Source organism: Chelon labrosus, assembly GCF_963514085.1.
Source record: "Chelon labrosus genome assembly, chromosome: 6".
Classification (NCBI taxonomy): domain Eukaryota; kingdom Metazoa; phylum Chordata; class Actinopteri; order Mugiliformes; family Mugilidae; genus Chelon; species Chelon labrosus.
This window is the reverse complement of record NC_140342.1, coordinates 27819967-27841910: the sequence shown is the minus strand read 5'-3', so window position 1 is coordinate 27841910 and position 21944 is coordinate 27819967. Positions and strand designations below refer to the sequence as shown.

General features: G+C 46.2%; 1 protein-coding gene across 1 annotated transcript in view; it reads left to right on the top strand.

The window, feature by feature from the left end:
• myo10 (myosin X) overlaps positions 1-21349 on the top strand; it is a 107927-nt gene extending 86578 nt beyond the window's left edge. Inside the window, exons 20-41 of the mRNA XM_084546468.1 lie at positions 2966-3090; positions 3334-3448; positions 9386-9492; positions 9591-9821; positions 9980-10019; positions 10474-11439; positions 11517-11637; positions 11752-11995; positions 12087-12182; positions 12859-12952; positions 13199-13254; positions 13652-13794; positions 13933-14124; positions 14208-14365; positions 14457-14580; positions 14903-15200; positions 15302-15509; positions 15631-15767; positions 15852-15972; positions 16284-16760; positions 16947-17138; positions 17308-21349. Of these exons, the coding sequence (XP_084402594.1) occupies positions 2966-3090; positions 3334-3448; positions 9386-9492; positions 9591-9821; positions 9980-10019; positions 10474-11439; positions 11517-11637; positions 11752-11995; positions 12087-12182; positions 12859-12952; positions 13199-13254; positions 13652-13794; positions 13933-14124; positions 14208-14365; positions 14457-14580; positions 14903-15200; positions 15302-15509; positions 15631-15767; positions 15852-15972; positions 16284-16760; positions 16947-17138; positions 17308-17418 (4356 nt within the window). The 3' untranslated portion in view covers positions 17419-21349. The remainder of the gene's footprint in view (positions 1-2965; positions 3091-3333; positions 3449-9385; positions 9493-9590; positions 9822-9979; positions 10020-10473; positions 11440-11516; positions 11638-11751; positions 11996-12086; positions 12183-12858; positions 12953-13198; positions 13255-13651; positions 13795-13932; positions 14125-14207; positions 14366-14456; positions 14581-14902; positions 15201-15301; positions 15510-15630; positions 15768-15851; positions 15973-16283; positions 16761-16946; positions 17139-17307) is intronic.
• The last annotated feature ends 595 nt before the right edge of the window (positions 21350-21944 follow it).

Sequence of the window (21944 nt, the reverse complement as noted above, 5' to 3'; positions counted from 1 at the left end):
CTGTTCAGTTAGCTCTCATTAGCGCCCAGGGCCAATGAAGCTGCAACCTTAAATGACGGTAAAGATGCGATGCGATGCGATGCGATACGATACGATACGATACGATACAATGCGATACGACATGACACGACACGACGCGATACAATACGAAACAAAGCGTTATGATACGATACGATACAAAACGGTATGAAGAGGTATGGTACAATGGGATACGGAGACTTTCTGACTCTCACACGGGGAAAGTCAAAGCTTTACATTATCTCGAAGCGATACGATATTTAAGGCAAGACAGAAAAATAACACTGCTTTTCTCTTTAAGCTTCCTTCATTGTTTTTTGGATTTCAGATGAGAATCAGTGGCAGTTGGTGCGTTGACTTGTTTCGCCCATAAATATCAGTATCTTAGTTGAACCTTTCCTGACGGAGGAACGCTACTTTGTTTGACTGAAAGCTTTTACAATAAGAGGAAACATTCCTGCAGCCCTGCAGCTCTCCGTACCTTCTTGCCGGCGCTGGGAGATGGACGGCTCACCCTGAGTTTGTCTATCTTTCTGTGTTTGCCTTTTTCACCCCCCTCAGGTTCCCAACCCCCTCGGGAGCAAACTGCCACACCCCCTCCCATTTGTCCCGCTGAATGCCTCGAGCTCTGAGTCTTTTAGCAAGGAAGCCGGGCTGAGAAAGACTTTGAGTTTACCCCTCAGGCTATTGTTGTCATGGGCCTGAGATGGTGCGTCGACCTCTGGATGCTTGATTTACGTCATTGTTGTTTCGAAGTGATGGACTTTAAGACCATAGCCCAGATTTCACAAAAGATATGATTAAAATGCCATCAGTGTTATTTTCCCTCTTCATAAAAGCTATACATCTATTTAATGTAAAGTATTCAGACACTAGGCTCCTTCTGTGAGGCCTAAAGCCTGTATTCATATTTAAAAGTCAAAGGACATTATTCTCTGTGAGACCCGTGAAGATTTCTCTCAATTATTCAGTCTCCTTTCCTGCTGATTACCTTCATTCACCACTAGAAATACTGAATATAAAGGATGAAATGAACCTTTCTGAAACAGAAACGGTCATGGCTGAAGTAAAGAAAAGTAACTCTCTTTGTCTGCAAACTTTTTGTGCCACTGACGCATCGTGAAACTTCTTCAAGCTGAGCCTCAGAGATGGAAAGGATGAGCGGTTTCATTTGCCAAGTTGTTCTGGCAACTGTATAAAGTGTAAAGAAGAAAAGGAGGAGACGATAGAGATAGAAAGCGAGCGTCAAAGAAAGGCAGGAGGCAGAGGGCAAGCTTCGTGACACCGCTCAGCTTTGTGCCGCTGCAGCTCGGCCGCATGCAAATGTGAGTTATGCTAATAAGCTGTCCTCTGCGGCCGGCGGCAGCTAAAGGCCGCCATTCAGTCACTCAGTCAAGATCTGGTGGTGAATTGGCCTCCCTTCATCTCGGCGTCTCAAATGGGACACCGGCGGGCGATCAGGGGAGACGGGCGCTGAATAAAGGGGGCATTACGACCGAGTATGAAAGCACCCTCTTATTAGGAGCCCCCCCCTACGCCCACTGAGGTTACGGGGTCCCAGAGAAAATGGCTTTCGGTCAATGCACTTGTGTAAGTAATAATGGTATCTCAATGCCAAGTGTGTTTTTATGAGGGAGGTTTGATTTGGTGCTGGCTGCTGCTGTCGTACGCGCTTCACTCTCAGAGTTCAGAGTTGTGAATGCGTGGTATGCAGAGTGATGCATGTGAGTTTAAAGGGATTCAACTTCCGTGCGCTTTGGCTGCAGACGTCATGCGATGCTGTTGGATTGTTTTGGCACTCGAAGCAAAGATTTTAGCTTCTTTTGGCAGCTAGTTTTGGTTTATCTCCCTGCTCCCATCAGCGGAGGATGTTTCCAGAAAAGAGTTAATAAACCACGAAACCAAGCATTTGTCAGGAAGAGTCAGACATCAATTCAGCGGGGTGATGCTCTATGTGCTCTGTGTGAACCCACAGTTATATCAGCTATTGATTGTTTCAGCTTTCAGACAGAAATCAATAGCTTGGTTCAACTATAATATATCTCCAACAAAATCTGTCCACAGCAGAGAAAACATTGCCTCAAAGCCCAGACTTCAGTCCCAGGTACTAAAACGAGCACAAATTCACAAGGAAAATAATAAAACTCGTTGCATGAATCAAGTGAATGAATGTAAATTATAATTAACTGAAAAAAGTGAATTCAAGACACTTTATTATTAATATTATTAGCCTGGAAGCCAGACCGACTTTTCCGTCCTTTTTCTGTGGTGGTAATCTGGTTTGGAATACAATCGCACTTTAGATTCTACTTGCTTTCCACAGCGATGCTAGCCTGGAAGTAAGAACAACTTCCTCCGCCCACAGATTTGTTTCATGGTGGAAAGTTTATCTGTTTATTACTTTGGGAACAGATTCTGCTCCAGCAAAGATCTGCCCGGCCAGTCAGATAATTTGTGGGTGGGGCTTAATGTGGTGACAGACAGAAGAGTAACAGTAGTCATGCGTCGCCGTGGAGTTGAATTAGCTTAAACGCAAGTTGCTCTGATTGGTTGGAGGGCTATTCAGTTGCTTGCAAAGGTATTTTTTCCTCTGTATGCATCCCATAATTAAATCGAAATGTGGTGTTGTGGTGTCCAAGAGCACGCAACAACTGTTTAACACAGTAAAATGCCCTGAACTGAACAATTTTTCATGTTGCAAAAATTCAAATGAAGTGAGAATCCAAAATCGATCCCCGCAGCTGTGAAAAAATAATATCTACGTCTGCTGAATGTGTTAGATGGGACTGAATTGCCTCCAGACGCTAAAATATTCTGTTGAAGGTACATGTTCAAATGAAGGGTTGAGTTTAAGCTACTGAAGGCTGTTTTTTTTTTTGTTTTTTTTCCTTTTATAACTTTAGTTGAATGTTACATTAAAACAGGATCTGTTGTTTTTCCATCCTAGATGCCTGACCATTTCGACCAGACCGTGGTCCTGAACCAGCTCAGATACTCTGGAATGTTGGAGACGGTCAAGATTCGACGCACTGGCTTCCCCGTCCGGAGATCTTTCCAGGACTTCTGCACCAGGTGTGTTGATTGACCCTGCGTGGTTCCGACAGAGCAGTAGACACAGCTGTCACATGAAAATAAAAGACAAGAACTGTGGATCTAATAATGCAAACTGAAATGAGGGCAACTCTGCTCGCAGGGCCTGGTGGTTTTTAATTATACCTGAAAATCTGTCATCTGTTAAAAAAAACTACAACTTTGCAGCTCATTTTATCCACGTCATTATCCTAAATGTTTGCTTTTCCTCTATTCTTCTTCAAGGTACAAGGTGCTGATGCGAAGTGCGTCACCACCAGATGACCCCAGGGGGCGCTGTGCCCAGCTGCTGCACCTTTATGACAGCAGCAGTGCAGAGTGGCAGCTGGGCAAGACCAAGGTATTCACATAAAACAGTTTTGTCATCGTTTTGTTCTTTTTTTCTTTTTATTTATTTGAATTTCGAGCTTCTTGTTTCCAAGTAACTCAGGATCTGTGTCAGGTGTGCAAATTCTGAGGCACAAAAACTTCACAGATCCCGTGCAGAACGGCTTAAAATGTACAAATTTACAGATGTGAAGACAGAAGATTCCTTTCTTCACAGGCTTTTTTGTACCGGCTTTGCATTTCCTGCCTGTTAGGAGCAAAATATATCCATTCTCCTCAGGTCTCTGCAGTATAATTGACTTTTCCTGTCAAAGCTTGAGCCCCTGAATCCTCCGCCGTATCTTTCTGCCTCCGGCTCACACCGGCTGATCCGCATCCTCCTTGCTAACATGGAATTTTATTGGATGCGGGCTTACCGCGCTGCCAGAGGGACGCCAATCTATTTTGGCTGCACCCGGCTCCCCTCAGGGCTCAGTTTGGCTTCATGTGTGTTGCGACGCAACCGTGTCCTCTACCTGTGTGTGTGTGTGTGTGTGATCATGAATAATTGAGGTCCAGAGCACCTGAAGCGTGGAATCCAACAGTTATTGGATCCAGTCTTCACCCCCCTCGCTCTATCGCTCACTGCTTCCACTACACCGGATCAGGAAGGATGAACCAACTGCCAACGTGTGTGTGTGTGTGTGTGTGTGTGTTTGTGTTTGTGTGTGATTTCTGTGGGGAAATGACAGATGGGGGGGTGACATGGATCCCTGATCACAGCATGACCATGTGATGCTGCAGGAGGTGACAGCAGTGGACGATATGTGTGTGTATGTGTGTGTGTGTGTATGTGGATGGATGAGTGGTCATTAGTGTGTATCTGTGTCTGTCCAGGACCAACAATAGCACAAGAAACTGAATTCACTGAGGTGGAACAAGTGTCATCTGAATGACGGATAAAATATGAGGGAGGAGGTCCTGTGGCCGAGAGAGCTCGACACACTGCAACTCAGTGGAGAAAATAGAAAATATTCACAGCAACAGCAATGACCATGCAACCCTGAGATGAAGACATGTGAAGGATATGTCCACCCAAAAGTTCTGGGCCCATATTCCTAAAGATTCAGAGAATACTGAGCAAGGAATGGACAGAAACTCTGATCTTAGTGAGGAGGTGTGGTTGACCCCGTTGTGATTGTTTGATCCTAAAAGCTAGAAAAAAATACACTGTTGGTGATAATGGGCCCAGAATGGAGCGTCATATCAATAGATTTAATCATAGAATCTAATCTCTATGAAGACTGTGGAATTAGAAATAATATTTAAAATGATCCTCCAACATGTGTGATTAAACTCAGGCCCACTACCACAGTATTCACATGCTGATAGTTCTATTTATCTGCTTCCATTCATTTACCATGCTGGTCATGTTTCATCAGTTGGTATTAACGAGGGTAAAATGTCTCAGCTTTCATCAGTTTCTGTGATTGCTAACCGGCCTAGAAGAAGCAGTGTTGATTGGTGTTCAGATCTTCCACAAACCAAACAGAAATGAAGTAGGAAACCCAACTGGACAGAGGAACAGTGTTTGCTTCTGGATCAACTGCTCAGTGAGAATAGAAGTGTTTAAGACGTAGATTTGGCTCCAGTGTCACGGGCATGGGAAAATATAGCACGACAGATAAATGACTCCTTTCTGCTTCAGAAACTCCTAAACCTCTTAAAAGTCCTCCTCCCTGCTCTGATCAGATCTCACCTTAGGAGCTCTCTGAAGAGCTGAGATTCTTTAGGAATTCTTTGTTAGGAACTTTTATCTTTACCAGGATCTACTCTTACAAAACATCATGATTTTAGGAATTTACTTAGAGTTTGTCCACTAGGAGCCAAGAATCTTTAGGACTACAGGCCCTGATTGGCCCATCAGATCTTTGCTGGAGCATAATCATAATCCCAACAGAGAGAGTCCAGATTAAATGTGTTTGTGGGTGGATCTTCAACTCAAATCTTCAAATTTGGTCTGGAATTATTATTATTTTATTTTTTTTAGAAAATCTCACACATATTTTTAGGACTATTTTGACATGTTTTACTTCTCCACAATGTGTAGCAACACTTTCTGAAAGTGGTTGTAATGAAATTATATGAATATTATATAATTCTGGTTATTTTGGTTTGGCATTCAGAGGAAAGCGTCGTTTCCGTCCGTGTTTTTAAAACAAAATGACCAGCATAACCTGTGTTTTTGAAAATTTTTAAGGAAATTTCACAAATAGATAGACCCAAATGTCTAACTATATTTATTTTAAGCGAATGAATTTATTTATTTTGAAGATAATAATGAACCATTATTTAGTTAACAAACTTTTTAAAACCAATTATGAGTTTTCCAATCCCAGAACTGCATAATTTTCAAAACTTTTAAATATTATCAATGTAACTGTGTCATTATTATTAATTTTATGTAAAAAATATGTATTGTGATGGAGATGAAATTGCATGGTGCAAATCAAAGTTCATTTTTATTATCCTTGACACAAAATAACATCAACTTTGAAACATAACATTATTTAAACTTAAAAAAAAAATAAAAAATGAATGCACATTTAATCAGAAAGTAAAAAACAAAACAAAAAAAACGCTCCATCCCAGCTCTCTATGTGCTGAAACCTACAAGCAAGGTGCATGGACTGGCTGTCGGAAGCAAAGCATGGACAGTTTATGGTGATCAGACTCAAACCATAGATTTTTCCATTTTTAAATGACGTATAATGAAAAATTGAAACCAGCATTAACATTCATTTCTGCTTTAAACAAACTTGCATATGAAAGCTTTTCTTTCTACTTCAAGATCAAAGAGCAGAGTATATTTCTGCCCAAACTGTGGGATCCAGCATCATGTCCCTCTTTGAATGCTTGAGAGCATCTCCTAAAACAATCCAAGTATTTCAATTACCCAGAAGATTACTGGATATTATACATTATACATCCTCACAATTACGTATTATATGTCAACAGCTGACAGGTGAAGATGTAAAAAGTCTCTCTTGAAGTCGTCCCGTCATCTTTGGTGTTTTTCTTCTTGCTACAAACCCCTGACAGCCCTCGGTACGTCCTCTAACTGAGACGCTGCCTCAGTCCATGTCGGCCCAGCTGCCGTCACTGTAAACTGTTAAATCAATTCTATCTCCCACCGAGGGATTCGTCCACTTTGTCCCGCTGCCTCCCGCGCTGAGATTTACACCGCGGCGGCCTGCAGCTCCTTTCAGTCGGCACATGTCCTCTTTTTTTGTTTTTTACTGCCTCAAAGTTAATTTCCTGGAAGTGATGTGGCTCTGCCTGCCTCTCCCAGGGCTCCGTTCTCTCCACGGGCCTGACCTGTGCTGGCAAGCGGCGCTCCCTGAAGGCCCCCAACAGCAAGAATCAAAAAGGCGTGAGGCTTAGCACGGCTTTTGTTGCGCTAATTAGCATAGTAATGATTAAAAAGGATTAGGCGTTCAGTTCATTGGGATGCAAATGTGTGCACTCTGAGCATGTGTGACTCATGTTGGAAGTTGTTTAATGACACGAGGGCAAGTGTGTTTTTTGGTTCGTATGTTTGTTTCTCACTTTGTGGTTGTGTGGCGTCATTTCTGTGTGCGTTGACATATTTAACGTTAACCTTGTAGAGATTCACAAGCCTCCACGATTCTTTTATTGTGTTTTTTGTGAGTACACTTGAATAAGTTGAGGTTCATTAGTAGATTTGTGAAGGTTCTCAGTCATCCAGGTCATGGTATATCCAAAAACAAGCTGAGACAAGATCAACTGGACTTGTAGAGTTTCCTGAAAATATTTTGACACAAATCAAAGTAGCTTCTTCATTCTCATCCCTGCTGAGATTCTGGTCAATAATGGGTCGTTACAGTACCGTTCATTGGGAAAGAAAAGCAGGATCTTGCTTAAACCCCAACTTTAAAGTCACTGATGGACCAATGAATTCTGAATTCTACCAGTGAACTCTAAAAGAAAATGTCAGGACATCTGTCCATGAGCAGAATTTGAAGAGAAACTGGGTCATGCAGCAAGACAACGAGAACCAAGAACACAAGTGGTTCTACAAAAGAACGGTTAAAGAAGAACAAGATGAATGTTGAGGAACGGCCAAGTCAAAGTCCTGACCTTAATCCAATAGAAATGTTGTGGAAGGACCTGAAGCAAGCAGTTGATGTGAGGAAACCCACCAACATCTCAGAACTGAAGTGGTTCTGTTCTGAGGAATGGGCTAAAATTCCTCCAAGCTGCTGTAGACCACTGATCAGCAGTTACCAGAAACATTTAGTGACAAGGAGGTCACAGCAGATACTGGAAACAAGGGTTCGCTTGGTTTCACAGATATGAACAAATGATTAATTCTCATAGTGTAAAGTATAATATTTCTGTTTAACTGGGGTTTCCTTGTCTACTTTCAGGAGTCCACTGATGTCTTGAATCATTTTTATGCAGAAATGTAGAAAATTCTGAATTTTGAATACGGCACTGTTAGTTAAACACACTCTTGTTTTAGTATTAGCTTATGGTTGCTAATGCTAAAACACTATATTATTATTTTTTTTTTTCAAGGATGGTTTCTGTCATTTTAGGTAGTTAATATAATGTCGGTGCATTTTTCGTTTTAGTTTGTTATTTGACGCTATAGAAACAGGATGTGTAGTATTAGTGAGTCTGGATGAAATGTGGGCGGGCTTCGATGTCGCGGCTCCGCCTGGCTCCACTCTCGGACCATACTGACCAGGCTCTGGCTCAAAACTTGTAAGATGGCTCCGCCCATATCCCTGGGAAAATAGCGTCAGTTTGTCCAACGCAAGGAAGTGGAGACTTGGCATCCATATTTATATACAGACTATGCTCGGGATAGGCTCCTCACTTGGGGTGTGAAAGGTCCCCTGTTCAAATCCCAGTTGAGGTTGTGTGTGAGTTGCTTAGCAGTATTTCAGTGTCACTTGTTTGATTGGGTTGTCTTTGTCTACTTTCATTCCCCTTGAACAAGAAAGCAGAGTGCAAGTGTTTGTTTGTGCACCTGCTTGGGCATGTAAAGCATGTTTCCTTGTTAATTAGCCTGCTCATAAGTGACGTCCAAAACGTCCAACGACTTCACATTTCCTCCTGAAAATCTCATTAGGGCCTCACTGCTGAGGATTGAGTTCTGTCACTCAGCCAACGACACACACACACACACACGAGGTACATTATTCAACAGGAGAAAGGCAATCTGTACTCTTACCCCCCACAGCACTGTGATATTTCCCCACCGTCTCAGTCGCCCGAGACCACATCCCACATCTCATTTTCCTCCCTCCCTAATCGGATTAACCCCCGGCGGCCCTCGGTTTCTCTATCAATGGACGACAGCTTGGCTCCTACAGCACGCAGCTGCACTAAGTGCCCGTAAGATCCTTCTTTTCACGGAGAAATGTAGCCGAATTCGCTCGCCACGGTAATCTGCAGTCTTTAGCAGCATGAACAAAAGGGAGAGGAGGATCTGGATTTGATTTAGGGGTCGGGACGCTTAGTTCAGCCCGGTTGTTCCTCTGGAAGGGGGAGCCTGTTAAACGGTGATGTTACAAAGAAAAAGGAACAAGCCCGTCCCGGTTTAATTCCGTCCACTAGCAGATCTTTTATTCATAACGTGTGTGTAATACAGCGCACATAATGAATGTACTACGTTAAGCAGAGGCTGGGAGTCGAAACACATTCTGCTGTGTGTCATTTAGTCCTGCAGAAAAAAAAATAAATTAAGCCGGGGAACAATGAACATGGAGAAGTAAATGCTTTTATTAGTTTGTGTAATAACAATGAAGTTAAGATTAAAAAAGTCTCATGAAATTGAACATGTTGTTTTCATATAGACTTTAATCTCAGTAAACGATACGACAAAAGAAAAACTGAACCATTCCTGATAACCTTACATCCTCCTCTCCTCCCGTCTCAGATCTTCCTCCGGGAGTCTCTGGAGCATCGCCTGGAGAAGCAGAGGGAGGTGGAGGTGCTGAAGGCAGCCATGACCATCCAGGCTCACATCATGGGCTACGTGGCCAGGTACGTCCGGGGGTTTTCAAAACCCAACCGCCGCAAGAATATCAAAGGGCTTCTCAGCAAAAAAACTAATTTGCCAAACCGGTTTGTGACGCACACAGGAAGCAGTACAGGAAGCTGCTGCAGTGCATTGTGGTCATTCAGAAGAACTACCGGGCCTTCTACTGGAGGAGGAAGTTCCTGCTGCTGCGCTGGGCGGCGCTCACCTTCCAGAAACGCCTGCGAGGGCAGCTGGCCCGCCGGGCGTACGTCCATCTGCTGGAAGAGAGGAGGAGGAGGAGGGAGGAGGAGGAGGAGGAGCGCAGAAGGAAGATGGAGGAGGAGATGGAGAGGTGGGTGAACCTCTACTTTAAAGGGATTTTTTAATAATGTAAATGCTACCAGTGTCTGGTCTCTCTTAACCTTTAATGCTTCTCTACAGTGAGAGAGGAAACACAAATACCTGTGTTTTGGTACATCATGCTTAGTCTGTGGGTTTGTGTCTGTGCAGGGAGAGACGGAGGCTGGAGGCGGAGAGACTCGCCAGAGAGGTAAGAGCAAACTGAATACAGATGAGCTCGTTTCAGTGGAAATTATTATTATGTGAATTATTATTTGCACGTAATACCTACGACTGTTTGCGGAAGAGTCCGTGTCTAAAGGCATGTTTGGATAGATCACATTTTGCACAAAAGGAGACGCCGAAATTGGTTCCGGTATTGTTTTTTATATTCTTAATTAAGCAAGACACCTGGAAATGCTTCGTTATTTCTATCCTCAAAATGTATTATTGTTATTATTCAGCCTATTTGTAGTACAGATCAACTTATTTCAGTTCACGAGTGGAAATAATTAGAAGAAAAAAATCTGGAAATTCATGAAAAAAAGTTGATGTGATTCACAGATTTTTATACTGGTCTTGAAAAAATAAGCCTTAGGATTCAAGAGAGAATGTTCTCCTAAGACATAAGACATGACAATGCTTGTGTTTTTTTGTATCCTCAGGTCGAGGAAGCCAGAAGACTGGATGAGCTGCGTTGTGCTGAGGAGCTAACCTCTCTGGTTCTGGCTCAGTCTGCAGCAGCAGCAGCAGCAACAGCTGCACCGTCGCCGGATGCTGCAGAGGAGCTGCAGTCGGCAGAAGTCTTCGAGGAGGCGTCTGAGGAGGAGGAGGCGGTCCGTCCTCACGAGGCGTCTCAGGTGGAGGAGATCCTCCGACTGGAGCGGGAGATTCAGGCCCTGCAGAGGCAGAAGGAGCGCCAGGAGCTGTCTCTGACCGAGGCCTCCCTCAACCGTCTGCAGCTCCTCCGAGACCAGGAGCTCCGGCGCCTGGAGGACGAAGCCTGCAAGGCGGCGCAGCAGTTCCTCGACTCCCTGAACTTCGACGAGATTGATGAGTGCGTGAGGAACATCGAGAGCTCGTTGGGAGTGGGTGAAGGGGAGGAGAAGGAGACCAGACGGAGGAGAGGCAGCGATGAGGAGGAGGTGGATGAAGGCTTTGGGGCTGATGAGGAGGCCTTCAAAGACTCACCGAACCCGAGCGAGCATGGCCACTCGGACGGCCAGCGGACAAGCGGCATCAGAACGAGTGACGACTCCTCCGAAGAAGACCCGTACGCCAACGACGGCGTGATCCCCCCGCTGCCCCCCACCACCCTGCTCCACCAGCCGCTGCCTTTACCACCGGTGCCCGTCGCCTGCCACAGCGCCTCATCCAGCGGGGACTCGGCCTACTGCCACCCCCAGGCTTCGTCCGAAGCTCAGTCCGACGACATGGTGGAGCTCATACCCCCGGATGAGGATTCAGACTACGACCAGGATGACTACGACGAGGGCGCCATCGTGTCCAGCGGCAGCGTGGCCTTTTCCAACCCTCGCAGCGGACAGTGGTCCCCCGATTACCGTGGCTCAGTCGGCACCTACAACAGCTCGGGGGCTTACCGCTTCAGCTCGGAGGGGGCTCAGTCATCGGTGAGAGTGATCTCAGTGCACAGCCATTCGATGTGTTGTTGTTACGCCTTACTCATTCCTCTTTTCTTATCTTCCAGTTTGAGGACAGCGAGGACGACTTCGACAGGTTCGACACCGACGACGAGTTGTCGTACCGCCGGGACTCGGTCTACAGCTGCGTCACACTCCCGTACTTCCACAGCTTCCTCTTCATCAAAGGTAACTCAGTGCTAATGGCGGCGCACGCTTCTTTAAGAAACGGAGCAGCCTGTGAATCTAATTTTTCGAATTCCCTGCAACTTCCTGCAACGTCTTCTTCCTCTTCCTCTCCAGGCGGCCTGATGAACACGTGGAAGCGGCGCTGGTGCGTGCTGAAGGACGAGACGTTCCTGTGGTTCAGGGCCAAGCAGGAGGCTCTGAAGCAGGGCTGGCTGCACAAGAAGGGCGGGGGCTCGTCCACGCTGTCCCGCCGCAACTGGAAGCGCCGCTGGTTCGTGCTGCGGCAGAGCAAGCTCATGTACTTCGAGAACGACGGCGAGGACAAGATGAAGGGCGTGCTGGACATGCACAACGCCAAGTAAGAGCTCAGTATTTGACTTTTTACTAATGCATCCTGGAAAATGATCATTATATTTATTTTGATTTGACTTTTTGTTTGTGATCTGCAGAGAAATCATCGACAACACCGGTAAGGAGAACGGGATCGACATCGTGATGCCAGAGAGGACCTACCACCTGATCGCAGAGTCTGCAGAGGATGCCAGGTGTGTTGATTGTTCGGCTTTGAATCCGTCTCAGTCATAAGCAGTTTAAGGAGTGGGAGCTATCATCGCTGTAGGGTCGATAGGTGCTGGTTACCGCTGGCAACGCATTGATTTCCTCTCAGAGGGTCAGTCGACTTCCTCCGTGTCCTGACAGCATGACGAACATGCGCGTCCAACTGTATTACTCGCTTAGCCGGGACATAAAAACCTCGAATGAAACTGTATATTACGAAACGTTTAGGCCAAACTCTTTGGGGCGAGGTTTAGGGTTAGAGTTGGTTTCTGTGAAGTGAATGCCAGTCAGTGTAATGTCCTCTGAAGAGATGGAAACACCGTGTGTTTGTGTTGGCAGCAGCTTTAAAATGCCAGCTTCCCTCTCGGCGTGAGCCAACATCAGCTCCATATGTCCGACACAGAGTCACCTTCACTCCGGCTTTATGTCCTCACACATTCATCATCCCATAGGAAAAAAAAGGGTCCACGGGTCTTTAGACTCGTATCTTCCTCTGGAGAATAAAATAGATGTAACCGACGTCTGAAACGCTGACCTATCTCCATTTAGGCTCGGACAGAACACGCCAAAGGAAGCTGATAATGAAGCTGATGCTGTCAAACGATGATTATGATGATGATAATGGCGGCGGTAATGATGATGATGATGTTTCTATGGTTACAGTCAGTGGTTCAGCGTGCTGAGCCAGGTCCACGGCTCCACGGAACAGGAGATCAGGGAGATGCACGACGAGCAGGCCAACCCGCAGAATGCCGTGGTGAGTAATGTGGTTGACACAAAGCACTCTGGGAAATGGAGTTTGCAAGGATATTTGCAATACTGCATGCAGGGCTCACCCTGTTTAATCAGTAGTAAGGGTAATTTGCTTTCAGATCACGGTGATGATTAACGTGTTGCTTTAACATATTCAATGTGGATATTTTTTCTGTTTTACGTATTTTGTTGTTGTGCCCCGAACCCCGTCACTGAATCTTCTTCTCTTTCTCTCTGTGTGTCTCTTCAGGGAACGTTGGATGTGGGGATGATCGATTCGGTTTGTGCCTCAGATAATCCAGAGAGGTGAGGCTTCGCATGTCTTCACATCATCACATCACATACCGCATATCTGGGTTTTCCTTTATGCAAGACCCAAATGAAAGAATATGGTTCAGTGTCAGTTCCTTCTTTGAATCAGTGTTTGGATTCTGCAACATAAAGAATAACGTAGATTAATGCATTGGTTTAAAATCCCTAAAAGTTCTATTTATACACCACGTTCTGTTTTCTTCTTTGTGATATCCTGCTACTGCGTCCATATCCACTGACTCAATCTCTATTTTTAATTAGCAGCCTCAATCTGTTCAGAATCTGTTCTTGTTGAAGTTCTTTCATTCTTCCCTGAAGCCGACCAGCTGACGAGGAGATCAGCTCGGCTCTTACTGGAACGTCTGTGTTTAATCGGTTCCTTTCTGAACAGGCCCAACTCCTTCGTCATGATCACAGCCAACCGCGTGCTGCACTGCAACGCCGACACCCCCGAGGAGATGCACCACTGGATCACCCTGCTGCAGCGCTCCAAGGGGGACACTCGCGTCGACGGACAGGAGTTCATCATCCGAGGTGACACCGCAAGTTATTCACCTCAAAAACCTAAAAATGTCAAAGTATATCATGGCATAAAGTACAGATTCAACATTCGGGAAAAGGTTTGAGGCTAGTTAATCAAATGTTTCTGATTTTGTTTTAATCTTAAACTAGGCTGGCTGCATAAAGAGATGAAGAACAGCACCAAAGCCTCTCTGAAGCTGAAGAAGCGCTGGTTCCTGCTCACCCACAATTCCCTGGACTACTACAAGAGCTCGGAGCGTAACGCCCTGAAGCTGGGGACACTGGTGCTGAACAGCCTGTGCTCGGTGGTTCAACCGGACGAAAAGGTCTTCAAAGAGACGGGTGAGGACATGAAACGACGTTGATTTTGGGATTAAATTATGACGCCGATACTCATTCCTTCGGGACTCGTCTCCTCCTGACAGGATACTGGAACGTGATCGTGTACGGCCGCAAACACTCGTACCGTCTCTACTGCAAGCTGCTGAACGAGGCCACGCGCTGGGCCAACTCCATCCAGAACGTCATCGACACCAAAGCACCCATCGATACGCCGACCCAGCAGCTCATCCAGGACATCAAGGTAGGAAACGTCTCAGCGTAAAAAAAAAACATCAGTGCTCGTTTGAAGAACGGCCGCAGGTAACGAGCGCTGGCTCCTCTGCTCTCTGCAGGAGAACTGCCTGAACTCGGAGGTGGTGGAGCAGATCTACAAGAGGAACCCCATCCTTCGCTACAGCCACCACCCGCTGCACTCGCCGCTGCTGCCGCTGCCCTACGGAGACATCCACCTCAGCAGTGAGTCAAAAATGATCTGCATTTAAGCCACTGGTGCTTTGACCTTTGACCAAACTCACCCCATATCTATGTTGATTTTAATGCAGAATATATGAGGAAGTAGAAACTATAAAGTGTTTTATAGTAAATAGAACACATGATATGTAATGTGTGCCATTAGTGAGGTCAAATTAAATTAAATTGATGGACTTTTTAAATGGAGTTTGGTGATTCTCTCCAAGAATCATGAAAAGACTGAAGCTTCAGATGAAAAGTGACAAAACCGGACGCCATCGACCACAAACACAGTCCTCTACTAAAAGTTCAAATCTCCCCTGCGCAGCTCCGAGGAACCGAAGCTACACGACCCTGCAGGACGAGGCCCTCAAGGTGTTCAGCTCCCTCCAGCACCTGGAGGGCGTGGCCGACCCCGTGCCCATCATCCAGGGCATCCTGCAGACCGGCCAGGAGCTCAAACCGCTGCGCGACGAGCTCTACTGCCAGCTGATCAAGCAGACCACGCGGCCGCCGCAGCCCGGCAGCCCCGGGAACCTCTGCAGCTGGAAGATCCTGACCTGCATGTGCTGCACCTTCGTCCCGACGAGGAGCATCCTCAGATACCTCAAGTTCCACCTGAAGAGGTGAGCGGACGCGCGTTTATGACTGCAGTACAGGAAATACACTCTTGGGCGTGCATTCGTGTAGTATCTCATAATCATGACCGAATCCATCTCACCTCAAGGACACGTGAGCTGCTCCCTGGCACAGAGATGGACCGCTACGCCGCCTTCTCCCTCGACTCCCTGAGGAAGACTCGAGCCAGGGAGAACATCCCGTCCCAGGAGGAGATCCGAGCCATCGTGGCCCGGCAGGACATGTGCACCACGGTTCACTGCCACGGTGGAGGCTCCTGCAAGATCACGATCAACTCGCACACCACTGCAGGAGAGGTGGGGTTAAGCATCATCATAGCTCAGACAGTGATCTGGTTTTTATTTCCATACATTTGCAGATTCTGTTGTCCAGGCTTTTCTTAAAAGTGTGCGCCTCTGGTTTCTGTCTGTGCGTCAGGTGGTGGAGAAACTGATCCGGGGTCTGGCCATGGAGGACAGCAGGAACATGTTCGCCCTGTTCGAACACAACGACACCACGGAGAAGGCCATCGAGAGCCGCGCCGTGGTGGCCGATGTGCTCGCCAAGTTTGAAAGGTAAATGTGATGTCTGCGTTTTCCGTCCGGAGAGAAGCGCTTGTCGTCCGGTAACACAATTAACGCTCGCCCTGTTGCTTCCAGGCTTTCGGCGAGCGCAGACGAACACAACACCGGCTGGAAGTTTTACTTCAAACTCTACTGCTTCTTGGACACGGACAATGTTCCCAAAGACAGCGTGGAGTTCGCTTTCATGTTTGAGCAGGTAGGAGCTCTCAGACTGGCTCTTATTGTCTTTTTGTTGAATCTTATCATTTCTTATTCGTCCAGTTTGAGGAATATTACAACATGCAGTTGTTATTATTAGGACAGTATTTGCTCTTAAATATACTGTTCTGGTGAGGCAGAAGTAAAAATGTCAAATGTACTTTTTGCTTCTCAAATCTCACTGCTGAAGGTCCGGTGTTTGGACACAGAGACTTAGTGTATCTTAGAATTCCCCAACATCTCTCAGGCTTAACACATTTGAAAATATAGCCCAGGCTCCAGAGGCTAACCTGTGTCTACCCTCTTCAGGCCCATGAAGCGGTCATCCGTGGTCAGTATCCAGCCCCGGAGGAGACTCTTCAGTTCCTGGCTGCTCTGAGACTTCAGTACCTCCTGGGTGACCAGAACTCCCAGCTCAGCATCCCTGAAATGTCCCAGGTGTTCCCCATGGCACGATTGCGGGCCCGGGTGCACAACTCGGCCAAGGCGTTCACCTCGGGCTCGGGCTCGGTGGCCGAGCGCTCAGGGACGTCGGAGAGGAAGCGGTCGAGCTTCCTGGAGGGAACGCTGAGGCGGAGCTTCAGGAGCGGCTCGCTGAGTCGACAGAAGCTGGAGGAGGAGAACAGCCTGGAGGTCTGGATGAGGGAGGAGGCAGCGGCCGTGAGGACCAGCGTGATGGACAAGTGGAAGAAGCTGCAGGGCATGACGCAGGAACAGGCCATGGTCAAATACATGGCGCTGGTGAAGGAGTGGCAGGGATACGGGTCCACGTTGTTCAACGTCGAGGTGAGGACATTAATGGAATGTGTGTTGTTTGGGATCATGCACCAACCCTTGAGACAGAAATACAAGCGTCTCCTTTGCAGTATTTCAGCTGCACGTCTCAAACTTTTTTTATTTTAGGCTACATATCTTTCCTTCTTCCTCCTGTTAAAACTCACACCTGTGACCCTTGTCGTTTCTGTCATCCAGAGTCGGGACGGGGCGTTCCCCTCTGAGCTGTGGTTGGGCGTGAGCCGGGAAGCCATATCAGTGTACAAGCGAGGGGAGCCGTGGCCTCTGGAAGTTTTCCCGTATGAACAGATCCTCTCCTTCGGAGCTCCGCTGGCCAACGCCTACAAGATCGCCGTGGAGGGCCGAGAGCTGCTCTTCGAAACCCAAATGGTAGGTCCAGCGTTAACAGACACTCCCCCCGAAACTGCTGCACAAATTGACTTCATCGTTGCGAGCAAACCCATAATTTCCCGGTTCTGATTAGAATTGTGATAAAAAGCTAATCGAAGGAAACACTTGAAAGGAACCGTCTAACCGCTCTCCATCCTCTCCTCTGCAGGTCATGGACATTGCCAAGCTGATGAAGGCCTACATCAGCATGATCGTCAAGAAGCGCTACAGCAACTGTCAGTCCGTCAGTAGCCATGGCAGCCAGAGCAGCGCCTGGTGAACTTTGACCTTACGTAGCCGCTTGACCAGAGTGCAGCTGGAACGTTGGTGCATGGCCGCCGCTGCCACCGCCACCGCCTCCATGGACACCCATTTGACACGTCAGACTGATTCTGAATGCTGGAACTAAACCACAATGCTCTTAATGTTAACTAGCTCAGATTACTCTTGCGACCAGTTCAATTCCAAAACGTCACACATCCCGAGCACAGCGATCGTTTCGGGCTGGAGAGGGAGGCCAAACTTTAGCTTCATCAAACTCCGACTATCATGAAGGAGGATTTCACAATGCTGGATGAAACCAAGTCCAAGTCTCAAAAAAGGAAACTGGATCAACAATCACGAGGAAGCTGCTCCTAACTGCTGCTCATCTCAGATGCCAACATTTTGTCTTGCAGTAGGTTAGCAGGGGCAGGCTGCAGACTACGCAGTACTGACGCCAACTATTGGTGATTTTGGACTTTGCAACCACCCACTACTGCAAGTCCTGCAAGCCACCACGGGCGTAATTTCTGCTAGACAGTTTTAACAGTGTCTCGTGTCAACATAATGAGATGCAGACAAACCAGAACGCAGGGCTAAATTCAGCTGTACCGTATACTGACGACAGCTCGTCACGCATTAGGGCAGCTACTCATCTTTTAAAATCCTGGTAGTCGTCAGAGAGTTCTTTTGAATTGGCACTTCCCTCAGTCTCATAATTACCGCTGCTCGACTTTCTTTGTTCCCGCCTTGTAATTATTCACGCGCTCGAAATGCTTCATTGTTCTGTCACGTCGTGCACCATTGTGTCCTTGACAACACTGAAGTGACGGGCTTTATGAAGCCAGTTGTGGTCGCCGGCTGCGATGTTAAGGGCTGCCCGAAGTGTGGAGAGAAACTGGAACTTCAAGTAATTCAAGGAACCACCAAACGCGACAAATTCCACTTCCTCACCGTCTCTCACACCAAAGAAAACCAGCTGAAGGATGTGTCTCGTTTTGGAAGAACACTGTTTGTTTCTTCCTGATGCTACGCCGTCGTGGCGCTATGAAGACTGTTGTTGTAGAATGGGCCAATTGTTGCAGAGGTTTTTAGTGTGTGTTTTGCTGTCCGAATGTATTATTATTATTTTTATTATTTTTAAAGGCAGAGAAGAGTAAGAAACTGAAGTCTACAAGACTTTTCCCTCTGCTTTGAGAAACTCTGGGATTTGACCTCTAGGGTGATCTGTTCACTGTAAATAATCCTCAGCTCTGCTCGCCTCACGTTTCGACTGACGCGAAGCTCACAAGTGCCTGTTCGAGCTGAAGCAGGACTAACTCTCGACGCCACTCGTTTCTAAAAGGTGCTCCCACTCTCTCCCTTTAACTCGTGCGTTCGTTCGCTGCAAAAGCAAAATCCGTTCAGCTCCGCAAGTCATCCGAGCTGTACTCTGTTCTTTAAATCATTCAGCAGTCAAAGAAGCGTTTGAACCGGGACGTCCGGCTGCAGCCCTGCTCAGACCAGCAGTCGGACAAGACTCTGAACTAATGAAGGTGACATTTTTAACTGATTGCTTTTTTTTTTTTTTTCAATTTTGCCGAAATGATGAAATCCATAAAAGACTTTTTGCTGTTTGCTAATCGGCCACATCAGCCTCTGATCCTTGTCGACCTCTGCTGGCGACTAGTGGGAATTACACAAACATTTTTTCCTTCATGCCATTTCTCTGAAAAGCACTTACACACGTCCGAAGGCTTTCACCCAATCACGCAGCGCCCTTTAAAAGAACCAGAGCTGCAGCAGTTGAGACGTGGTGACGAGTGACTGGTTGTTGGGACGACTTGCTCAGCCGGACGGTTTGAGCCGGGGGAACCATTCCTACGACATTTCACTGGAGCTCCGCGGGCGGCAGATCCATCCAAAGATGCAGGTTTCCTCAACAGTGCCTTGTTGTATATTGTGTATTTTGTTTTCATGTGTGGATCCTTTTTCTTTCTTTTTTTTTTTGGTATATTGTGCAATGTTATATACAGTATATAAATATATATATATATATTATATATATATATAATCATGCAGCTGTACATTTTATACTGTAAGTTTTTCGCCTTCTATTTTTTCTCCTGATGATGATGATGATCACATTTTAGCTCGGTTTTCTTAAGCTATCAAATCTTGTATTTTTCTCTACAGAAGTTTCCGACTGAATCTTTATTAGCTGTTCTGTGTTGAACTGATTCTAACAATAAATGTTTTTTGATCTGACGTTGCCTTAGCTGTGTCTTTTCTTTACTTTTTCTTATAATTTATCTTCCTGCATTTTAATTAAGCTTTTTGTTTGCCCCTGAGTTGTCCTATGACACAGCACCATGTACTATGAAGCTGCCTGAGCGTTGCGTTGAACTTCTTTGTTACAGATGCACCACAGGCAGACACATCTTCACCATCATCTGTCCTCGTCTCTCACCTTTTAGTAGCCAGGTTCTGCTCTTACATCCATCTCTGACTCTGATGCCACCTGTCGTTAGTTTATTTCCATTATAGCAGCAACCTCAGCCCAGGAAGAGAGACATTAGTGACAGTGGATCCTGTTATCCTTAATACCCGGTTTAGGCTTCTGTGTCAATTAGATGCCGTAGCTATGGCGACAGCTCAGACCCTAACGCCGTAAAGGTGGTTTAAGGTTCTTTTAAAGTACTGCGGGACGTAGACGTCGTAACTTTGGCACGTAGCCTGCGCCAGTGAGAGCTATTTATACTTGTGCGCTCGTCAGTCTGGCTCGCTCTGCAACAAGTTCCACCAAATTCAGCTTGAATACCCTCACATTAAAGCTCACACTCTGTCGTCAGACTAAGCCCACGTTCATTATACTGCAGAACTGTAAAGTCAATGTTCTGGCGACAACAGCTAAAAACAAAAAAATAAACTATTGTGACTGACAACACTAAGAGTGTTAAGCATGGGTTATACCCTAGTTGCTAGGGTCGTACACTAGTCGGCGCTGTGTCTTTTTTGCCAGTCAGGTTCATTTTTGTTTCTACTTCCTGCTTCGCTTTCAACAATGGCAACTGAAACTTTCACCGAAGACGAGTCATACGAATCCTCAGTTAACCTTTCCTCCATGTGTTCCATCTTTATTCAACCAAAACAATCAATTTGCAAATTGCGGAGATGGAGAAGCAGCTGGAAATACCAAAGCAGAAACACGCTACTACCAAACGGACCAATCACAGCTCTTTAACACGGTCTGCGTCGCCGCGACGCTTGGTTACATTATACATAACGCCGTAGCCTCCCCAAAAATGTAACTACGCATCACAGCGACGCAGACCACAAGAGCTGTGATTGGTCCAATTGGTAGTAACATGTTTCCTCTTTAGTATTTCCAGCTGCTCCTCCATCGCCGCAATTTGCAAATTGATTGTTTCGGATCAATAAAGATGGAACACATGGAGGAAAGGTTAACTGAGGAGGTTCAGAGATACAAACATTTCTACAACTTGTCTTCGGTAAAAGTTTCAGCAGCCACTGTTGAAAGTGAAGCAGGAAGTAGAACAGCGCCAACTAGCATTTGGGTGGCATTTTTACAGAGCAAGCCAGACTGACGAGCTCATAAGTATAAATGGCTCGCCTCAGTGTAGGCTACGAACGTAGGTTACGGCGTCTACGTCCCGCAGAGGTATAAACTCTGCTTAACGCTCTTACAGTTGACACAAAATATTGAATTTACAGTTCTACAGTATAATGAACGTGGGCTTTAATGCGAGGGTATTCACACTGAAACTGGTGGAAAGATTTAGGAATTACAGCTCTTAAATATGCTGCCACCTCTTTTTCTGAGAGAAGGACAAAAGTCATGACCCAGATGAAGGTCTCAAGCCTTCATGTTGGTTTCTTATCTTCACTGGGGTTGCATTTTGGCTTGTGATCTTCATCAGGGTCATCATCATGAGCCCGAGCCCCGATGCAGGTCACGAGCCAAACCTTTCTCTCCTGATTAGCCCTAAATTGCTTTGTCCGGCCTAAACCCGACCGACGAGCCAAACAAGCTCAGTCTGTCCTTCAGATGGGAGGACATGGGAGCTGAATGCAGCAGAATCAGTCATGATGACAGTTTCATTTTTTGGCAATCCTGTCCTCTATTCTGATTTGGCTGAAATTCACATCACAGGATGGTGCGACTGTGTGTTTCAGAAATGGAACATTTGCAAGCGGTCCATCCGGAGCCTCCTCTATATATAGTTTTGTAAATTTGCTGGATTTTTTCTTCTTCTGACAGTGGTATTAAGTGAGGATTTCTTTTAATCACAGCTCCAGTCTGGACACATTTATTCATCCGAGGCGTTTTCTTAAACGACAGAACGACCTCTGTAAGTGTAGATCATGACAACCGCTCAGTAAACCTCAGGAAATGACAAATGAAAGCAGCAGATGAAACAGTTTGAAGTAGATTCTTGGTCTCATCTTGTGACAGTTCATTGTTCTGCTGGGAAACTTCTGGACCTGGCATTCATTGGTGTGGATGTTACTTAGACATGTAGCACCCACCTAGACCAGACCAGG